We start from the raw sequence: 22214 nt of genomic DNA on the forward strand, positions 1-22214 counted from the left end.
GCTGGGAGTTTTTAAAAGCCTCAGGAATCTTTTGCAGGTGTTTAGAGTTAATTAGTTGATTCAGATGATTAGGTTAATAGCTCGTTTAGAGAACCTTTTCATGATATGCTAATTTTTTGAGATAGGAATTTTGGGTTGTCATGAGCTGTATGCCAAAATCATCAATATTAAAACAATAAAAGGCTTGAACTACTTCAGTTGTGTGTAATGAATCTAAAATATATGAAAGTCTAATGTTTATCAGTACATTACAGAAAATAATGAACTTTATCACAATATGCTAATTTTTTGAGAAGGACCTGTATATGTATGTATATATGTATATATATATATATATATATATATATATATATATATATATATGACCATAAATAATCTAACAGCCTCAACTGGACAGATCCTTGCTTACTATTGTGATTAAATTAGCATGTCTCCTTAGTTTGTGGTTATTGGCATGGTGGTGCATTGGTTAGTGCTGCTTCTTCATGGATCTGGGTTCAAATTTCCCATATAGTCTGTGTCTATGTCTGTGTCCCTATATCTGCAGGCATTTTTCTCCCTCATCTCAAAGCTGCATTTGATAGGTTCATTGGTGAAAAACAGACCCTGTGTGCATGAATGGCAGTGAATTAGGACCCAATGGTGGGATAAACTCCACTACTCGTGGCCATAAATATATTTACACAGGTCTGAGAATGCTGTGCTTTGATTTTATTGTCATCTTACAATTGTCAGTACTATCTGTCTTATTCTTCAGACCAATCTTTGAGTCATAGTGCCTCTTTTAAAATGACTAACATCAATAGTTAAATTTCTTATAAGTAGATGCAAGTATGAATAATTAAATATAAATTAGCAGCCATCATTCTGAGGTACGTCAACTCATTATAGACTGGCTACCATTTAGGAAATAAGCACCGTAATCTGATCCGAAGTGGAGAAATTAAACTTCCTTCAGTAATTCTAATTTAGCAGTCCCATGGAAGCTGCTGTCAGAACTACATTTAGTTTTCTCGCACAACATTGTCTTCCTTGGAAATCACCCCAAAACAATTAAGACAAAGACTTTTGTTGAATAAGTATGAAGTTGTTCTTTATTATTATTAATAATAATACTAAAGTTATGCCTGCTTGTGCAATCACCTCCCTTTTTTATGTGTGTGCAGGCTGGAGCTTTGCAATGGGGTCAGCATACCAGTTCCACAGTTGGCGAGTATTTGTATTGGTCTGTGCCTTCCCTTCGGTGTTTGCCATTGCAGCTCTCACCTCCATGCCTGAGAGCCCTCGATTCTTCCTGGAGGTCAGTAATATTTTTATGTCATTTACTTAGAGGCAAGCTAGGTTAATGTATGTAGCATTTATTTTATCAACAACTGCAATTTATTTGTCATCACTTTTCGAGGGTGTGAGGTACAGTGGATAAGGGTTTAGGAAATAAGTGACTACTTTTAAATCTTATTTGCTGTGTAATAAAAAAAGGGTTTTGTTTTTTTGTTCTTTTGAGCAATCACTTGCCAATATTTTTCCAGGAGTTACTGTAGTTTCTGGCTTTCTTTCTAACCAAACTCTTAATTATTATTAAATCTCAATCTGATTCAGCAAAACATGTTCAATATTGTTTTTTCTTTTTAAAGATGAAGAAGAAGTTGCTGTTATGTTGCAGTCTTGTCCTTATTCAGAACATTCTGTTGTAGGCAGAATCATATTGGCAGAAGGAGTGGGATAAAGGCAGAAAGGTGTACTAGGAGGCCAAGCCTGGGCAGTGGTATAGTCTCAACTAAAGAAATACCATAATAGGGATGCAAGGTAACAAAACTTGGACTATAGGGGCTTGGCACAGGTAGTATATGTGGCTGGTCTGAACTGCAAGCTGTCATAAAAAATAAAACAAACCAAAAGTAAAAGAAACCTTGAACAGGAAACAGTATTGTGATGAGCAGCCAACAGAGCCCTTAGCCAGTCCATGTTTGATGCTGACTGAAGTATTGACTGAAAATCTGGGAGACTCGGGACACAGTGGTATGCTGTATGGTCACTTAGCCAGACATTTGAAAGCAGTGATGAAGATACTGTTTATATGCACACTTATTTTAATACTAGAATGCTGAAAGGGCAATGCACCCCAACCTGATTACTTAAACCAGAAGTTGGTGGGCACTGTTTTGGGAGGTTCCTCTAGAGTGAGAGCTGCACTGGCTCCATAACAGGCAATTTTGAAGTGTAAGCTATTTGTCGCTTTATGCTGAGGCACATATAATTTAATAAAGACAATAAAATCTACCGGCAAGAATGGCAAAAGTACTATTTATGTTGGCAAGCTGCTGAATGGCAAATTGAAAACTTATCTGTGTCAAGAAGGTTAAAGGAGTATCCTGCCACTGCAATCATGTTACTATTTATCTGAAAGTTACATTATTAACACACTTTACCTGACTGTAAATTGCTTTTTCCCAAGCCTAACCCTCCTGTGAAGGCAGTGTAAAATCAAGCGACTGCTGTTTCAGCGTTAATGTGTACGCTTTGGATGGTACTAGAATGTACTGTCTGCATTGTCTGTGTTTAAAGTGATCCTGGTTTATGCGTCATAGGGAGGAGCAAAAGCTCATCATTTCAGTGACATCAGCCATAGCTGTAGAGAGCTGGTATCAGGCCTCTCCCTCTCTTTTTGTGTTATTTAATACCCTCTTTCAAATGTATAATAAATAATATTATATCCATCATTTTTCAAAACCTGCCTATCCTAGCCATGACTGCAGAGATCTGAAGCTTAACTTTGCAGACAATGCAAGGCAGAAATCCATTCTAATAAATGGACATGCACGGTCCAACCCATGCACTCACTTAATTGGCTTTAATCAGCTGCTTAATAAAACCTAATAAATACAAAGTGGACTTTTTAAAGTAAATGAGGTGTACTCTTCATTTACAGCCAGCATTTTAAATTTGCATTCATTTAGTTAGGTTTCAGTACTTGTACTCATTTGCAGGACTCAACTAGTGAGTACATCAGTTATGCTGCCTGCTTTCAGTCAGGTGGCACAGTAGTAGTGCTGCCTCCTCGCAGTAAGGAGATCATGGGTTTGCATCCATGGGTCCTCCTACATGGAGAGAGTTTTGAATAGTGAGAAAAGTGCAATATAAATGTAAAGAATTATTATTATTATTATTCAAACTACATAGCCTTGCTAGAGCGGGTACCTTACAGGACATGCAAGGTGACCCCCTTTAGGGGTGAAAAGCATAGAAATGAATAAACACAGATCATCCACTCTGCATCTTTCTGGCCCCATTATAAAGAGGATGCCCAATTAGCATCCTTCTCATCAACCCCTGCACCATTCTGAAGCTGCCCAATTGTAACACTACCGGGGTTGCTGGGAGTTGTAGGAAATGTAAGTAGCAATGCTACAACTAGACCAAGTGATGATTATTTCTACCATGCTATCTTTAGCTTTGAAATTTAAAATGTAGTCATATCTACAGTATATATATAATACGCTACCGTGGCTGTTCGTTTGTCTGTCCAGGATTTTAAATCACCTGTAGCTCACAAACAGTCTGAACTATTGACCTGAAATTTGATACACATATACTTTTTGACCTCTACTGTCCGCTTTTAGGGTGATGATTGACCTCCAAGGTTATTCCTCTTTTTATTTTTATTTTATTTCATTGTAGAATCAACTCTCGGCAGCAGCCATGTGGCACATGTTTATGGGCGCCATTTTCATCCCTGCTACCTTCACCATCACATCCCGTACCTCTTCATATCTTAAATCATTCTTGAGGCAGATTAAAGGCTAAAGTGCCAGTTTAAGTGAAACATTAAAGAAAACGTACTAAGTAATTGCAACATAAACACTGACTTAATCAGTTTTAACACAAAAAGATGGCGACAAAAAAAAAGAAGCAGCGGCCCGCTAGGGTGGAGAAAAGAAAAGCAGCTCAGGAAGCAGCAAGCGCATCAACCTCTGAGCAAATGAATGATAAACGTGAAGAGAAAGAGGATGAAAACTATGAATGCTCAAGTCAAGTGCATTCACTGCATGTTATTGTGCAGTGTGCTGTTACTGGTTAATTACTATTTAGTAAAATCAACAGAGAATGTTTATCTGCAGAAATACTAAAAAATGTGAAAAGTAAGGTTGAAAAATAAAGTGTTTCTTACAAACACAATCTTTCAGCTCTTCAGCCTCCTGTAAGCACATTGTTAATTAAATGGCTCTCAAGGCTTAACATCTGATATGTTGCATTTGTAAATTTCATTCAATTTTCCAATCTGGAAGTTGCAGTCAACTGTTTATTCCTTTTGTAAAATAAACTACTTTTAAGGATAAGTTTGGTTTTTTTTTTTCAAATCAAAGTTATTTTATTACAATCATGGTATACATTAGTTTGCTACAGGAAAATCTTAAATCAGTTTTTATAAAATTAAAACACCATACTTGTTCTTCAGGTTTAAAATATCATCTCCTGGACATCATCATCCTAACATGAGGAGAAAAGCCTTAAAATTTAGTGAATACTTCCATTCTCAAGCCAACAATTTTCTCAAGTATCGATCCACATCTTGAAAAAGACTTTTTTAGTGAAATTCTGCCATTTTAAAAGAAGGCCAGCCTGTCTCTTTCCATAGCAACCTTTTGCCCAGGAAGTGTGGTTTCCTATAGCATACTGTATATTTTATCATGACGTGCAGTTATCGTTGTTCTTTTAAGAGTGATTTGAGTACGATTTTTCTCAAGTTTTTAATACTGCATAAAAACATTATCTTAAGTATAAATTTCTTATTTTGAGGGAGAATACTTCACATTTTCCCACATGAGATTAAAAATCTCATTTAGCATTGCGCATACAAGATTTTTTTACTTAATTAAAGATGTCTAGCCTTGAGTTGTCTTGACTTTAATTTCAGGACAACATTAATTTAAAAATAGCACCACTGTGATGATAAAATAATGTCAAATGAGAGGAGGCCATTCAGTCCATCAAGTTTATTTATTTAGCTAAAGCTACTGTTAGTAGTCCCAATATCTCATCCAGATATTTATTAAGGGTTGTCAAGGTTTCTGCTTCCACTACATGTCTCAGTAGTTTGGTCCAGATTCCCACAACTCTTAGCATAAAGAAGTGTTTAATGCACTTACCCTTAATATCCATTGGTGTCCTTGAGTATGTGATTTCACAGTAAGCTGAAAGAATGTTGCTGGATCTACTTTATCAATGGCTTTGAGGATTTTAAAGACCTCATTCAGGTTCACACACAATCTCCTCTTGCTTGACACTAAACAGGTTTAATTCTCGGAGTCTTTCCATGTATGATGTATCCTTAAGTCCTAAAATATACTTTGTTGGCATCCTCGGCACAGCTTCAAGTCCTGCTGTGTCTTTATAGTGTGGTGACCAGAACTGCACACAACACTCCAGATGCTGTCTCACTAGTGCAATTATATAGTCTAAGCATAATATCAATAAGCATAACAGTTTTTACAATATAACCTAACATTTTATTTCTCTTTTAATTGCTCCTGCACATTGCTTTGACAATGAAAACATTGTGTTAATATAAACCACTAAATCCTTCACAGTGCCCTGCGGTTTGTTTCCTGCCTTGCACCTTGTGTTGGCTGGGATTTGCTCCGACAGACCCCCGTGACCCTGTAGTTAGGATATAGTGGGTTGGATAATGGATAGATGGATGGATGGATGGATGGAAGTCCTTTACAGAGGCTGCTTCCTATAAGACAGTGTTTTCCATTTTATATTTATAATTACCATTCCTGTTGCCCAACTGTAGCATTTAGCATTTTTCTAAATTAAACTACATTTTTCAGGTGTTTGCCCAGTTCTAAAGCTTGTCCAGATATTTTTGAATTCTTTAATTCTTGCTCCTCAGTGTCTGCCATTCCTCCAGTTTTAGAGTCATCTGTGAATTTTACTAAGTATACCAGAATCAATGTCATTAATATAAATCAGAAAAAGTAACGGTCTAAGGACAGACCCCTGAGGGACTCCACTGAACCAGGCAGCTTTGTAGGCTGTTTAAAATATATTAAAATTCACCTATTCAAAGATTTTTTATTTCTTATATATAGATGGTTGTACTTAATCAGAGTCAGCATTACCAAGTAAAATTTTCTTATTGCCCTGTCGTGTAATTTTCCTATTTCAATCATTTATTTCTTAAAAAGCACATTTTTTTTTCTTATTTTCTAAGAGGCTTTTCTTCTTCTTCTTCTTTTGGCTGTTTCTGTTAGGGGTTGCCACAGCGGATCATCTTCTTCCATATCTTTCTGTCCACTGCATCTTGTTCTGTTACACCGGTCACCTGCATGTCCTCTCTCACCATATCCATAAACCTTCATTTAGGCCTTCCTCTTTTCCTCTTCCCTGGCAGCTCTATCCTTAGCATCTTTCTCTCAATATACTCAGCTTCTCTCCTCTGCACATGTCCAAACCAACACAATCTCACCTCTCTGACTTTGTCTTCCAACCGTCCAACTTGAGCTGACCCTTTAATGTACTCATTTCTAATCCTATCCATCCTTGTCACACCCAAAACAGATCTTAGCATCTTTAATTCTGCCACCTCCAGTTCTGTCTCCTGTTTTCTTATCAGTGTCACCGCCTCCAACCCATATAATATAGCTGGTCTCACTATCGTCCTGTAGACCTTCCCTTTCACTCTTGCTGATACCCGTCTGTCACAAATTACTCCTGACACTCTTCTCCACCCATTCCACCCTGCCTGTACTCTCTTTTTCACCTCTCTTCCACAATCCCCATTACTCTGTACTGTTGATCCCAAGTATTTAAACTCATCCACCTTCACCAACTCTACTCCTTGCATCCTCACCATTCCACTGATCTCCCTCTCATTTACACACATGTATTCTGTCTTGTTTCTACTGACCTTCATTCTCCTCTCTACAGTATATCTCCACCTCTCCAGGGTCTCCTCAACCTGCTCCCTACTATTGCTACAGATCACAATGTCATCAGCAAACATCATAGTCCATGGGGACTCCTGTCTAGGCTTGTCTTGCAGTGGTCAAATAAATTATTATTTTCTATCAGTGGTTTATTACAGAAGCACTAAACCGCACAATGAAAAAAGTTATGGGATAACCCCTATCCTGGGGTACATGAAAATATCCTGTATGCACATTAAATTATCATATGAGATACTTTTAAATAAGTACAAACTGTTTTCACATACATACGGGATACTTTCCTGTGCGTACAAGATATTTTATACCCGAAGTGCACTTTTGTAATTTTTTGTAATATGTACATGAATGTTTCCTGAACATACATGAAAACGTCTCGTACGTACTTTGATACTTTTATGTATGTATGAGATATTTTCACTTACATATGAGATAAGTGCTATTCCATGCATTTTTATCATTGTGCAGTTCAGAGCTTCCAGAGAAATTTGTAGCTACTGTAGGTTTATTCTTATTTGTTTTCGTTTCATTTTTTTTACATGCTGAGGTAAATAAATAACCTGTCTGTTTTTCAGCTGGATACAGACACATGCATGGTATCATGGCATTTACTTCCTTATTTACATGAAATCTACTCCCATGACGGTCACTGTAAACAGACAAATGAATAAAAAGTATCCTTACCACAGGAAAAATAGTGCCAAGATTCTTTAATAAAATGTATCATTTCAAGTTTCCTTTTGTTTTTATAAGCATACCTCAGAAACAAACAAACACATGTTTTCTGAAATAAGAATCTTTCCTGCTCCAAACTGGACACGTTCTGTAAGTTTTAAGATTTGGATCTTTTCTCCTTTCCTTTGAGTAAATCATATCAAAAAGCCATAATCAATAAAGTCCTATTCCTGATTAGAATAGAGGTCCTTCTGGACATAAACCTCTCAAGTCACTCATTAAAATTCTTTCACTGGTTCAAGTTTGTGGCCCTGAATTAGTCACTTAATCTGACTATGTTTTAGTTGGCAACTGCATGTATGGTAAACTATCTATAAATAGCACAGTCAATGGTGCTCACTATGAATTAAAATGGATTTCTGGCAAATCATGTTGTTGAACATTTCAGTGGAAGAGGTGACTCTGGAGTCTTATCAACTAATCGTCACAATGTACCCCTGAGAATCATTGTAATCCCTCAAAGACATCAAGTACAGATATTTTACAGTCCACTTCATTTTATTTTTTCGGTCTGTACCATATTCTTTTGGCTACTGTAATTTCAAATAACAATAGAAGCCTAGTTATTTAAATTACACATTGCCTATTTTGATCACAATCATAAGACAATTTGCAAAGCATAAATACAGTTTAAATGAGTTCTTAAGTAGAAGTACACTTACTGAGAATAAAGAGAACTCAGCTGACTACAGTAAATGTAGTAGTAAGAAGCACATCTACAAGAGACACATGAATATTAATTAAATTTGTAACATAAATAACAGGAAAATAGTGAGACTGACAGACGTTTTAAGAATAGTCCTTGCATCAAATGATAATGCAAATATGATGAACTTAACATAAATATGACTTAAGTGAAAAGAAGAATCGATACATTTTACAGAAAGTACAGCATTAGTAAATAAAAAAGAATAATTTGAAAAGAAATTTTAATAAAGAATCAGCTGTTTAAAATTGTATGAGGCACTATTTAACTTTTTTATTGCTAGAACCCTACCAACAAGCCTGTAGAGAGATTTCCACAAATTAACAGAAATAGAAGTTAACATTTGCTGACGCTTTTGTAGCAGGGCTTTTTATAGAAAGACTTGTTTCAGAAGATGTCAAAAATAAAGTAACTTCATATAGCATAAACAGTAGAGGTTTTGGAGTTTAGCACATTGTTAGATGGCATTGGCATCACTTGGGATGCCATTGTGTAGCAGACCCAGTATATGTTTAGGTGAGATGTGCTTCTTACATTTCATACACAAGAGAATTATGTCAAGAGCATTTGGAACCTGATGTGCTTTGTCATTTCTTTGTATTACAAGAAATTGAAATTGTGAAAGCTCTGAACTGCACAATGACACTCACGTACGTACAAGATGTTTTCATGTACGTACGAGATAAAATTAGATTAAACAAATTACAAAAATGCACTTTGGGTATACTGTGCATATTTAAAAACATTTTGTTCGTATGTATGTGAAAACATCTCGTACGTACATAAAAGTATCCCACATGTACTGTACATGAAAACAAATCATACATATGTGAAATTATTGCATACATACATGAAAACATCTTGTATATACATAAAAGTATCCCGTACATACAAGATATTTTCACGTATGTACAGGATGTTTTCACGTACATACAGGATAGGAGTTATCCCATATTTTTTTCATTGTGTGGTTCAGAGCTTCCGTATTAAATGGAAGTAAAGGTAAAAATGATGCCAGCATCAGAGTAGTATGTATGTTGTTGTTTTTTTATTCTTATATAAAGGATTGAGTGGGTTTGTTCTTCACCTACAGTGGATTAAGAAAGTATTCAGACCCCTTCACATTTTCTTATGTTGCAACCTTATTGTTAAAATCATTTAAATAGATTTTTCTGTCATCAAGCAAAATGCAGTGCCCCAAAATAACAAAGTAAATACAGGACTTTAGGATTTTTTACAAAAATTCAAAAAGAGAAGGGAGTCAGGATACTTTCTTAATCCACCACATATCATTGTAGAGTGAGAATGTCTAGATTCTGCAAAACAAATTCTTATTCCTGTGAAATGAATTTAATAAAATAATAAATAGAAATGTTGTTAGAAGCATTTGTAGGAGCAAGGTGGATTGAGTTGCTACCTCACAGATCCTATCTGTGGTTTTGTATGAATGTCTAGTTGTGACGTAAGATCTGTCCAGTGTGAGTGTGTGTTTGAGCCGTTATGAGGATGTTTTGAATAATAATGCAGACCACTATGCCATCTTTCTTATTACTTTCATGTTGAACTATGCTTTTCTGCAATTGTATGCTATCAAGAAATATGCCCATTCCTTAAAAGCCATATGTTCTTTTTTAAATGACCATTATGCAATGTGGACTTTCTGGCAACCTATTTTGTAAATGCAAGACCATGACCTTGATAGTTCACATAGCTATTGTATTCTTACCTTCATACTCCATCCCTCCATTATCCAACCTGCTGTATCCTAACTATTGGGTCATGGGGGTCTGCTGGAGCCAATCCCAGCCAACACAGGGCGCAAGGCAGGAAACAAACCTTGGGCAGGGTGCCAGCCCACCACAGGGCATGCCTTCATACTATATTATTAATAACATTCTGTGAAACAAGGAATGATTGATTTGCTATCGTACAACCTTCAGGCACACACAGCATCCTTAGAATTTAGCTTCATTGTTGAACTTGACCGTAAATCTTTACAAAATGTCAAACACTCAATGATGCTTTCCACAAATATAGAGTTGAAGCAAAATACAAGGCTGGTATCCACTAGCTTAAATATGCACCAGTGCCTTTACAGTGTTAGATTATAGATCATGCATTGATTTCCAAATAGTTAATTTCTATGCTGTCACTGAAGTCTGCTTTCCCTTCTCTCTGTGCTTTTGAGGCCAATACAACTATGGAATTAAATTCTGATAAAATTTATTATCCTAATACGCTGAACTTGGTTTTTTGCCTGGTAGAGTGGAATGCATTAAAAAAGCAAATAGGCTCATTGTCAGGAAATCATGTGGGTAATCTGACTGTCAGCGCTTCTGTCACAAAGTCATTTCCATTTAAATGTCTTTTGACCACATTTTCTGAATTCATAATATGCAAGCTGATCAAGGAGAAATGTTAGAAAAAAAAACAACCTTGTAGGCCCTGAATGGTATTGAGCGGTTGGAGGAGAAGAACAGGACAGGGGAAGTGGTTATTTCTTTCGGTGAGACTGACATGTTTAAAAGAGGTGTAGTGAGTCCCTTAGACTGAGCAAAACGCATCAATCAACACAGCTGTATGCGACTGGAGCTCGCGTGTGAAATGGTGAGCACTACTGAATTACAGCTACAAACATATAAGTTGGACTTCCAGCCTTGTCAGTGTAATTGTGGGGACTGTTATGATCCTTTACAAGTTGATGTGTGTTTGCTCCAGAAACTCCCATTTTTTCCACATCATGAAGGTTTGTATGTCAGGATAAATAGATAACTCTGCCTTGTTGTGGACTGGGGGGTGGACATGCCTTGTTGTGGACTGCTTTGCCATTCATGGCTAATCCCTCTTCTCAAATAGATCTTGCAGTGACCTGTCGCCCAAACCATATTTTAAACCAGGAACTAGTCAATATACGTTTTTAATATGTTTTTAATGTAAATCAAAATTATCCTGATCTTGATTCCTTATGATGTAATGAAGCATGTATGTCAAATGATTTAAATTAAACAAATTGCAATAATGCTCATGCACTAATCAATCAAATACTATAATGAAGAGATGGTTAATAACAAGAGGTCAAGTCCCACGACATGTCATGCAAAACAAGTAGCAAGCTTCTCTCATAATTTAACTTATTATTACAATGTTTATAATTACCCCCAGCTTTGCCTTCTTAAGCAGATTTTCAAATTTTCTGTCATATACTGACTATAATTACTTAACTAGGAAAATATTCTTGTAGTATCTATATATATATATAATTCACTAAGGCAAGACACCCATGGAAAGGCAAGTCAACCATGGAAAGCACGCCGGAAGGGGCGTGGATTTCACTAAGCCGCCGACAAGTAAGATACCTATGGCGCACACAGGGAGGAGCCACGCCCACCAACTCCAAGACCATTGGATACGACGACAACTCGCAGAGCCATGCCCACCAACTCGGGTGCGATAACACAGAAAGAACGGCGTCGTTTATATTCGTCTGTCGTAGAGGCCTCATGTACCTCCGAGCCACCCATAGAGGCATGTTTCTCGTGGAGGTGAGTCGCCATATGCAGCGTGTAAAACAGTTTGCGAGGGGGATCCTTAAAACAATCCTTTAAAACTGAGGTTAAAACACAATGAAATAAGCAGTCTTTAAAACCGAGTTTTCAGTTACGACGCACGACCGCGTGCACCATAGCAAACTGTTTTACATGCTACATACAAACAATTCGCATCCGCGACAAACATGCGTCTTCTTCACTCACGGACAATTATATATTGCTCTCTCCAGAGTTCCATCTTTTCATTCACTTTCTGTTGTATCCTCAAACCCTCCCTTTTTAGACAACTGTGTCTTTCCAGAAGTGTTTAGCATTCAATAAACAATTATGCATGAGATTGAGCGTGTGTCTAGGTGTGGTTAAGCCGTTGAACCCCACTCGGGCTGCAAACCATGGAATTCCCACTAAGTGCGACTCATACGCTCCCACTGGTTGAGTCCCTACCCTTTGTACACACACCCCTCCCACCTCACTACTACCGTGGTCGGGTGTCTTGGTGGATTATATATAGAAAAGCAGCCAACGACTCATGTGACGAGTTGGAGGTGGGCACATGAGCAGGCAGTACATACTGAACGAGAAATCATCAGACTAGCATGACGGACGGAGCTGAATGGATGTCCTTCTCCTCTCCTCCCGTTCCACACTCCGCGCTGGCACCCCCATCCCTCCGTCTGGCAAGAGAAGGCGCGATTGCGGTCCGCCAGTTTTCGGTCATGGATGATTGTGTGTTGGTTCGTTCCGTGCATTGCTACAACGTTGCTTTTCTTGCTGATTTATTACATTACCGATTTTTCAAATGTTAATTTTCTCCCTGTGCTTAAAAATCATTAAAAAACCGGCCTGATTATGCGGCGTATGGTATGCCGTGGGTTGGCTAGTGTGAAAATATTTTTTTCTAGTTTGCTGCAAGTCTTTATGGGCACCCTGAAGTATCCTCTATACCCTTAGCTGTGTGCACATGTGAAACATAGTTTGCAGATTAGAGATGGGACTTAAAGGCCATTGCCTGTATTGCAATCTTTTTGTAATTTTTTTTTCTGGAAAAATCCATATTCTGAGCCAACTAGCTTTCTTCTTTGAAATTAGACAATTTTCATTACTGGCATTTGTTGGCCAACAAATCATAGACAGTGTACAGCGTACATCTTGAACAGGGAAATTATGATTGTATAAGTTGCACAGTTAATTTACCCAATGGAAGTAACTGCAGTTGTATAAATGCTGCCACTGTGCCACTACTCTACTACTGCCTTACTTTCTGCATGCTGCTGCTTAATTATTGTTCATATCTGACTCACAATGCAGATTTGCATAAAAATTAATCTCTTCATATGATTTACTTTGTTAAAAATAAGATCTCTACCCTACATTGCCTTTCACAATACAGGATGATTGAATCTTGAAAGAATAAAGCAGCATCATTTAACATTTTTGGTAGTATTTTCTATATCATTGTGGTGTGTCCAAAGTTCTTATAATATTGCTATTGATATAGAAAAGGTGTTTTGACAGTATTTATCTGGCTATTAATTTACCCAGGGTTTCAAATTTTACGAATTTCATTGCTTTCTGCATATGTGACTGTAACCCTATTTATATTGTAATAAATATTTTTTTTTTTTTATATTCTAGAATGGAAAGCATGATGAAGGATGGATGGTCCTCAAGCAGGTTCATGATACCAACATGAGAGCTAAGGGTCACCCGGAGAGAGTGTTCTCTGTAAGTAATATCTAATGAATATGTTAGAACACCGCACTAAACACTCCGTCAAATACTAAAAGGTCTCTTCATTCACCCATGTCTTCCAAACAGTCAATTTTATTACATTTATTTGTTCTTAATCATATAATTATTGTTTCATTTCAAAGGATTAAGACAGTGAAGATGTTATTTTCTTGATTTCTTTATTTACTTTGGACAGTCATTACAATGAAGTTACTTTTATGATAGAATTAATATGTACAACTTAGGTTATTCAGTGCTTAAATTAACAAATGCGAAATAAAAATAAAAGTAAACAAAATAAAATGGGTTTCTGTGATGTATATACCTATATATAGGTTATTATTTATACAAAGAAGTCTTCTTTCTGGAACTGATTACATACAGCATATTACTTTGTATTCTACATATGTGATGTATGTTTAGTATTATTTATGTACAATACATAACAGATTACATATATACAGTGGATGCCAATATTAATAATGATTTAAGACAGATAGTGAGTAGGAAAGCATGACCTTCTGTTACTGTAAAGCAAAGGTAAAATGTGAAAATTAATATATTTTAGATTGTTCTTAAAAGATCAATAATATTAAGTCTTAACCCTGTGCTTTGTTAATTGTCAATTGTTGAATAAACATAGATCAGATTACATTATATCACCACTAATTTTACTTTATTATTATTCATATTACATTTCAATAATCTGCACAACATTGGTTTTGGAGTAAATTTTCAATTTTCTGGTTAGTTTTGTACATCACACTCCACTGAGTAAAGACTCAAAGACCTTGAGCTGTAAAGTGTCATGTCATACCAGGGTCACAGGGGAGTCTGAGGCTCATTCCAAACCCAGCTGGCATAGGGTGCAATGCATGAACAAATGCTAGACAGGGTGCCAGTCCAATGCAAGGTGAACACACACTCACACACCCCCACCCCAAGTACAGACTAGGGACAATTCACCTAACCTGCATGTCTTTATATAGTGGGAGGAAACTGGAGCATCCAGAGGAAACATATGCAGACATGGGGAGAACATGCAAACTCCATGTAGGGAGGAGCTACATATACTATAAAGTGATAACAGTAAATTAGAAACCATATGACATTTACTGTAAATACATTGTGATGGAAACCATGGCGTCAGCGAGCCCCAATGCCCCAACCACGATCACACCAAGAGTCCCAGGTTCAAATAATGGTGTGTTTATTATACACAGTACTTCATAAAAGTTGCAAAAGCACACAAACACAGTTTCTCTCTCTCTCTCCTCTGCCCTCCTACAATCAAATATTGTTCTACGTCCTCCCAGCTCTTACTCGGCAGGATAAGGGAGTGCAACTCCTATGAGTGGGGACTGTGGAGCACTTCCAGTGCCAAGGCCACTGCCCAATGGAAGTACTTCTGGGTCATATGCAAGTCCCGTATTTTGGGGAGCACATCTCCCTGCATTGCCCCCTTGCGGCACCCTCTGAGGGCTGTGCTGCCAGACTACAACTTCTGGCATTCCCTGCTGGTTCCCAAATGGGTGCCGATATGGAGGGCTGCTGCCATGTAGCCCCTGGTTGGAATAGACATTCCCCAAGGACAGTCCTTCCCTGTTTTCTTCTTCTGTCGTGGCCAGGGAAGGTATGAAGTCCATGTCCGGTTGGGATGCCTGTCCATTTATTCGGGGCTTCCTGTCTGGGCAAGGAACCATTTATTATGGTTGGGATGTCTGTCCACCCATTTGGGCTTCCTAGTCCAGGTGTGACCTCCTTCTCTCTTTTGGCCGGAATGCCTTTACGTTCCCACGGGGCCTCCTGTCTGGATAAGGGGTCTTTGGGACTCCTGGCCAGGGTGCTCATCCATCCTGTGTGCCTCCTTTAACATAAACTCACACAATATATTAAACACCCAATAAAACAGAGAAATCTCAGTGATTAACATAAACAAATTATTTGTGGTATGTTCAATTGACAATGGAGGAGAGGAAAAAAATCACTTCTACTTTTTAAAGAGAGGTATACTTTCTTAAGTCTTAAGATTTACTTAGGTTACTTTAAGTCTTACGTGTGAAAATCACAAAATAAGACTCAGAAATTCTTTCAAATACTTCAACATAATTCAACACAGCATCTATTGAAAAATCATGTTTCATTAATCAAAATAAATCCCAGACAGTTCCTTTCAGAGCTTTTTTATTTGGTAAATGACTCATTTTGTGCACATAAAATATAATTAATATGTGCCAACTTAACTTAATTTTCTCTTTTATTCTCTGTATGTTCTGAACATATTTATAATTGAATAAAATATGTTAGGAACATCTGAAAAAAAGTTATAATTATTGTGGGCATTATTATTGTAAATTAGCACAGTGTTTCTTTACCTGTATTATTGCTATTTTCATGTAATTTAGCATATTTCCTGTATACACGATTCAATTATAATTACATTATAATATAACAAAAGGAATCACAACAGGGAAAGTCATAATAAATAAGAGATCTTACAAGAGCTACAGCATTAATAAAAACACCTGAAAGAAATCAATACTCTGCAAGAACAACAGGCTAAAAATAAACAAGGAAAGGGAAAATACAAATAAGAAAACATCTTTAGCTTCCAATTGTGTGGGGGAATTAACAAAGAATTTACAAAGAATTCAGAAAACCACTTCCGAATGAAGACACCTAAGTACAAGAATCACTGCCACCATCATGGAAAATGATATTCAGTGCCTTTTCTCCCATCAATATTTGTTTTATATTGAATTTCATATTTATTTAATTTTATATATCTAAATAAACACAGTGAAAGTGTCTATAAATTCATCATAAACTGTGCTCTCCAAGGTAATCAAACAATGACTCCCTGCTATATTTGGAAATTCGCTGTGAATATACATGAGCAAGGAGACATTTGAAAGCTGACAAGGCGACATTTTCAAAACTTCCTTTGGTTAAAAAAAAACTTTACTTTGATTAATGACCAATAAAGCAATTAATCACTGACACAGAAAAGGACGTGCTCCCTCCCTTTTATTTATAAAGCTAGATCTCAGGTTTCTTATGTTATAGGAGCATGAGTGTAGTGAAATCTGAAAGGTAATGGTCTAATATTTCAGCATCTAATAGATTAATATATATGTCCAATTAATGCATGTCTTACATGGTTAGAATGCCCATTGAACTTGATTAGAAGTAAAGCTTTATCTATTACTAGCAAAATACCCGCGCTTCTCAGCGGAGAAGTAGTGTGTTAAAGAAGTAATGAAAAAGAAAAGGAAACATAACGTAACATGATTGTCAATGTAATTCTTTTGTCATTGTTGTGAGTGATGAGTGTTGCTGTCATATATATATATATATATATATATATATATATATAATATATATATAAACTTCTCAAAAGAATTAAAGGAACACTTTGAAAACACATCAGATCTCAATGGGAAAAAGAAATCCTCCTGGATATCTATACTGATATAGACTGGGTAATGTGTTAGGAACGAAAGGATACCACATCGTTTGATGGAAATGAAAATGATCAACCTACAGAGCCCTGAATTCAAAGACGCCCCAAAAATCAGAGTGAAAAATTATGTGGCAGGCTAGTCCATTTTGCCAAAATTTAATTGAAGCAACTCAAAATTGTACGTAGCACTTTGTATGGCCCCTGTGTTCTTGTATACATGCCTGACAACATCGGTGCATGCTTCTAATGAGATGACAGATGGTGTTGTGGGGGATCTCCTCCCAGATCTGGACCAGGGCATCACTGAGCTCCTGGACAGTCTGAGGTACAACCTGGTGGCATTGGATGGACCAAAACATAATGTCCCAGAGGTGTTCTATTGGATTTAGGTCAGGAAAGTGTGGTGGCCAGTCAATGGTATCAATTCCTTCATCCTCCAGGAACTGCCTGCATACTCTCACCACATGAGGCCAGGAATTGTCGTGCACCAGGAGCCACTGTACCAGCATAGGGTCTGACAATGGGTCCAAGGATTTCATCCTGATACCTAATGGCAGCCAAGGTGCCTTTGTCAAGCCTGTAGCGTTCTGTGTGACCCTCCATGGATATGGCTCCCCAGACAATCATTAACCCACCACTAAACTGCTCATGCCGAATGATGTTACAGGCAGCATAATGTTCTCCATGGCTTCTCCAGACCCTTTCACTTCTGTCACGTGCTCAGGGTGAACCTGCTGTCATCTGTAAAAAGCACAGGGCACCAGTGGTACATCTGCCAATTCTGGTATTCTATGGCGAATGCCAGTCGAGCTGCATGCTGCTGGGCAGTGAGCTCAGGGCCCATTAGAGGACATGGGGCCCTTGGGTCACCCTCATGAAGTCTTTCTGGTTGTTTGGTCAGAGACATTCATACCAGTGGCCTGCTGGAGGTCATTTTGTAGGGCTCTGGCAGTGCTCATCCTGTTCCTCCTTGCCCAAAGGAGCAGATACTGGTCCTGCTGATGGGTTATGGACCTTCTATGGCCCTCTCCAGCTCTCCTAGAGTAACTGCTTGTCTCCTAGAATCTCCTCCATGCCCTTGAGACTGTGCAGGGAGACACAGCAAACCTTCTGGCAATGACACGTATTGATGTGCCATCCTGGAGAAGTTGGACTACCTGTGCAACCTCTGTAGGGTCCAGGTATCGCCTCATGCTACCAGTAGTGACACTGACTGTAGCCAAATGCAAAACTAGTGAAGAAACAGTCAGAAAAGATGAGGAGGGAAAAATGTCAGTGGCCTCCACCTGTTAAACCATTCCTGTTTTGGGGTCATCTCATTGTTGCCCCTCTAGTGCATCTGTTGTTAATTTCATTAACACCACAGCAGCTGAAACTGATTAACAACCCCCTCTGCTACTTAACTGACCAGATTAATATCCCATAAGTTTCATTGACTTTATGCTATACTCTGATTAAAAAGTGTTCCTTTAATTCTTTTGAGCAGTATATATATATATATACACACACACACACACACACGCATATAAACATATATATACATATACACACACATATATATATATATATACAGTACATATATATGCATATATATATATACATATACACATATATACATATATAGCAAAATACCCGCTCTTTGCAGCGGAGAAGTAGTGTGTTAAAGAAGTAATGAAAAAGAAAAGGAAACATTTTGAAAATAACGTAACATGATTGTCAATGTAATTGTTTTGTCACTGTTATGAGTGTTGCTGTCATATATATATATATATATTGTGAACTTTGACCCGGACACAGACAGACGGACATCATATTTTCACCCAACACACCGTTTATTGTACAACTATTTACAAAAGTCACTTGCTCACAAAACCCCAGTGCTTCCAGCACCGATCCCCCAAAGTCCAGGCTCACAGTCCTTTGTGCCTTTCTCCTGGCCGCCTCCAGTCCTCGCTCCAGCTCTGTCTACTACCGCCCGACATCCACTGCTGACTGGAGGGAGGCGGCCCCTTTTATAGGAACCCGGATGGGCTCCAGGGTTCCTCAGGCACGTGGGCGCCGCCTGGTGGTGGCCACGGGTCCCTACAGGGCTGGGCTTTCAAGCCCTGTACCCGAGGCCCCCAACCTAACTAGGACGGACGCATATATACACATCTCTCTCTCTCTCTATGTATATATATATATACACATCTATATTTATATACACATACATATCTATATATATATATATATACACACACACACATATACATATACAGTATATATATACACATATATATCTATATCTCTATCTATCTATCTATATATATATATCTATATCTCTATATATCTATCTATCTATATCTATATCTATATATATATCTATATCAATCTATATCTATCTATCTATCTATATCTATATATATATATGTATATATGTATATATATGTGTATATATATATATATATACTAATAAAAGGCAAAGCCCTCACTCACTCACTCACTGACTCACTCACTGACTCATCACTAATTCTCCAACTTCCCGTGTAGGTAGAAGGCTGAAATTTGGCAGGCTTATTCCTTACAGCTTACTTACAAAAGTTGGGCAGGTTTCATTTCGAAATTCTACGCATAAGGGTCATAACTGGAAGCTATTTTTCCCCATATAATGTAATGGAGTCTTGAGTTGGAGATGGCGTGGGGGGAGTTTCGTGTGACATCATCACGCCTCCTACGTAAGTACGTAGAGAACAAGGAAGAACTCCAAACAGCGATGAGCACAAAACGCCATTTCACAATTGAGAAGGCAGAAAAACATTATGAAGCAAATGATGCATACAAGCATATTCATAAGTACAGCTACTGCGGAAACAAAGCACGGCGTGAACCGTAAGTTTATATTAAATTAAGTTCATAGACAGGCTGCCACTAGCGTTTGTAATTTAGTGCCTGCCCATATAAGGCCGTCCATCAGCGGCAATCCAATACAAACACTGCCGGTAAATGTTCACGGGTGAAGGACTGTGCTTATGCAGAGGAAGATGAGATGGTCAGGGTGGTGTTTGGCACAAACTCATTGAAACTGCGAGAGAAACTTTTAAGTGCGGGTCTTAGCTGACATTACACGAGATGGCACCAGTACAGCTGGGAACCTTCGATGCAAGAACACCAAGCGGCTCACGTGAACTGGCGCAATGCGCAGACAAAAGCAACAGTTCCAAAGAGTGCTGAACAAAACCGAATTACACAATTGAGAAGGCAGCAAAAAATATGAAGCGCCTTATACATACAATCATATTCATAAGTGCAGCTACTGCGAAACAAAGCACACGGTGGAAAAAGTGAATGTCCTGCTAAAGGAAGACAGTGTAAAAAAACGTGCATGCAGTTTGTCACATCTCAGATAAAAGGAAGACGAGCTGTTTATTGATGCAGTAAGGAACTAATCGATGAATGAAACCTCTTATCTTTACAGCGATTGACAAACACGGAATGTAACTTGAACACATCCTACAAATACGAGCCTGATTGAAAGAAATAATGATAATCAAATCCTTGATGACAGCAACATTCAATAACACTCACAAAACAATTACTGTATATTGACAATCATGTTACGTTATTTTTAAAATGTTCCCTTTTCTTTTCATAACTTCTACTTCTCCACTGCGTACACGGGTATATATATATAAATGTATATATATACCCGATCTACAATACATACTTTAGCATAGACAAGCCACACGCTGTGGCTAATTGTAGAGTCTTAAGCCTCTAACGCCGACATTGAGGTTCGATTCGAGAGGGTGTACTGACTATGTATGCGCTACCTGATTCATTTTACCTTCGCATCTCCTTGGTTTGGGACGTATGAAAAATATTAGGTTAACGCAGAATCATGTTACGTTATTTTTAAAATTTTCCCTTTCTTAGCACAAGCACAGCTGAGAAGCTTCGATGCATGTACTCCATAACGCGTTAAAAAATAACGCATTTAATCACACTTTCAATTCCAAGCAAGCGGGAACTTTTGTCAATGCATGATTTCCTGGTACATCCATTACACTGATGCACACATCACAGCTACAAAAATGTTAGAGTCGGAATAAAGCGCGTTCCTACGACTGATCATTTCGACTACCCGAAATAAGCCTTGATAAAAGCATGGTTTTGTGCACACTGAAAAGCAAGCAAAATTAGATGCATTACAGAAAGCGGACTTTGTGGCTCTTACTGGGGATCATTGGACTTCCGTGACCGTTAGTAATTCTAAATACATCTAATTACAAAATGTTCAATGATCACACTGTTTTAGCCTAATGTACAAAATAATTTTGGCTAATGTTACTCAGAGTTTAAAGAGTAAGCTGGTCAAATTACCTTTTATGTTTCTGACTTATTTTTTTAAGAAGAAAACTGCACTTTATGTTGAAATTTTGGTTATTATTATTTAAAGACAATACTATTCTGAAAATGTACTTAAAGTACTTAAACTACCACTTTATTTTTAAGTCTGCCCAATTTTAACCAGGGATGATATTTTTGTTTCTGTTTTGAATTCAAATGCAGTTTAAAAGCTTTTTTTCAGAAATTAAAACAGCTTCAGTTTACAATATTCATGTCCATGTCTATTATTTGATTCTGTCGCCCACTAAAACCGTTTTAAATTAAAAAAAAACATTTGCGATTTGGGGCAAATTTACGTGTCGATTACATACGATTAATCAAGATTAATTCTTACACAGCCTCTAATTAATTGGATTAATTTTTTTAATCGAGTCCCACCCCTAATATATATATGTAGATATATATATGTAGATTTGTATATATATGTGTATATACAGTATATATGTAGATATGTATATGTTGTATATACAGTATGTATATATATGTGTGTGTGTATATATACAGTATGTGTATATATGTATATGTATGTATGTGTGTATATGTATATATATATAACTGTATATATGTACTGTATGTGTATAGATGTGTGTGTATATATATATATATATATATATATATATATATATGCCAGCAACACTCATGACAATGACAAAACAATTACATTGTCAATCATGTTACGTTATTATTAAAATGTT

General features: G+C 37.3%; 1 protein-coding gene across 1 annotated transcript in view; it reads left to right on the forward strand.

Moving 5' to 3' along the window:
* The window catches only part of sv2a (synaptic vesicle glycoprotein 2A), a 233834-nt gene that overhangs the window by 170611 nt on the left and 41009 nt on the right, over window positions 1-22214 (forward strand). The window contains exons 5-6 of the mRNA XM_039751329.1: window positions 1167-1300; window positions 13575-13664. Coding sequence (XP_039607263.1) covers window positions 1167-1300; window positions 13575-13664 — 224 coding nt within the window. The remainder of the gene's footprint in view (window positions 1-1166; window positions 1301-13574; window positions 13665-22214) is intronic.

This window comes from Polypterus senegalus, chromosome 1, assembly GCF_016835505.1.
Source record: "Polypterus senegalus isolate Bchr_013 chromosome 1, ASM1683550v1, whole genome shotgun sequence".
Taxonomy (NCBI): Eukaryota; Metazoa; Chordata; class Cladistia; order Polypteriformes; family Polypteridae; genus Polypterus; species Polypterus senegalus.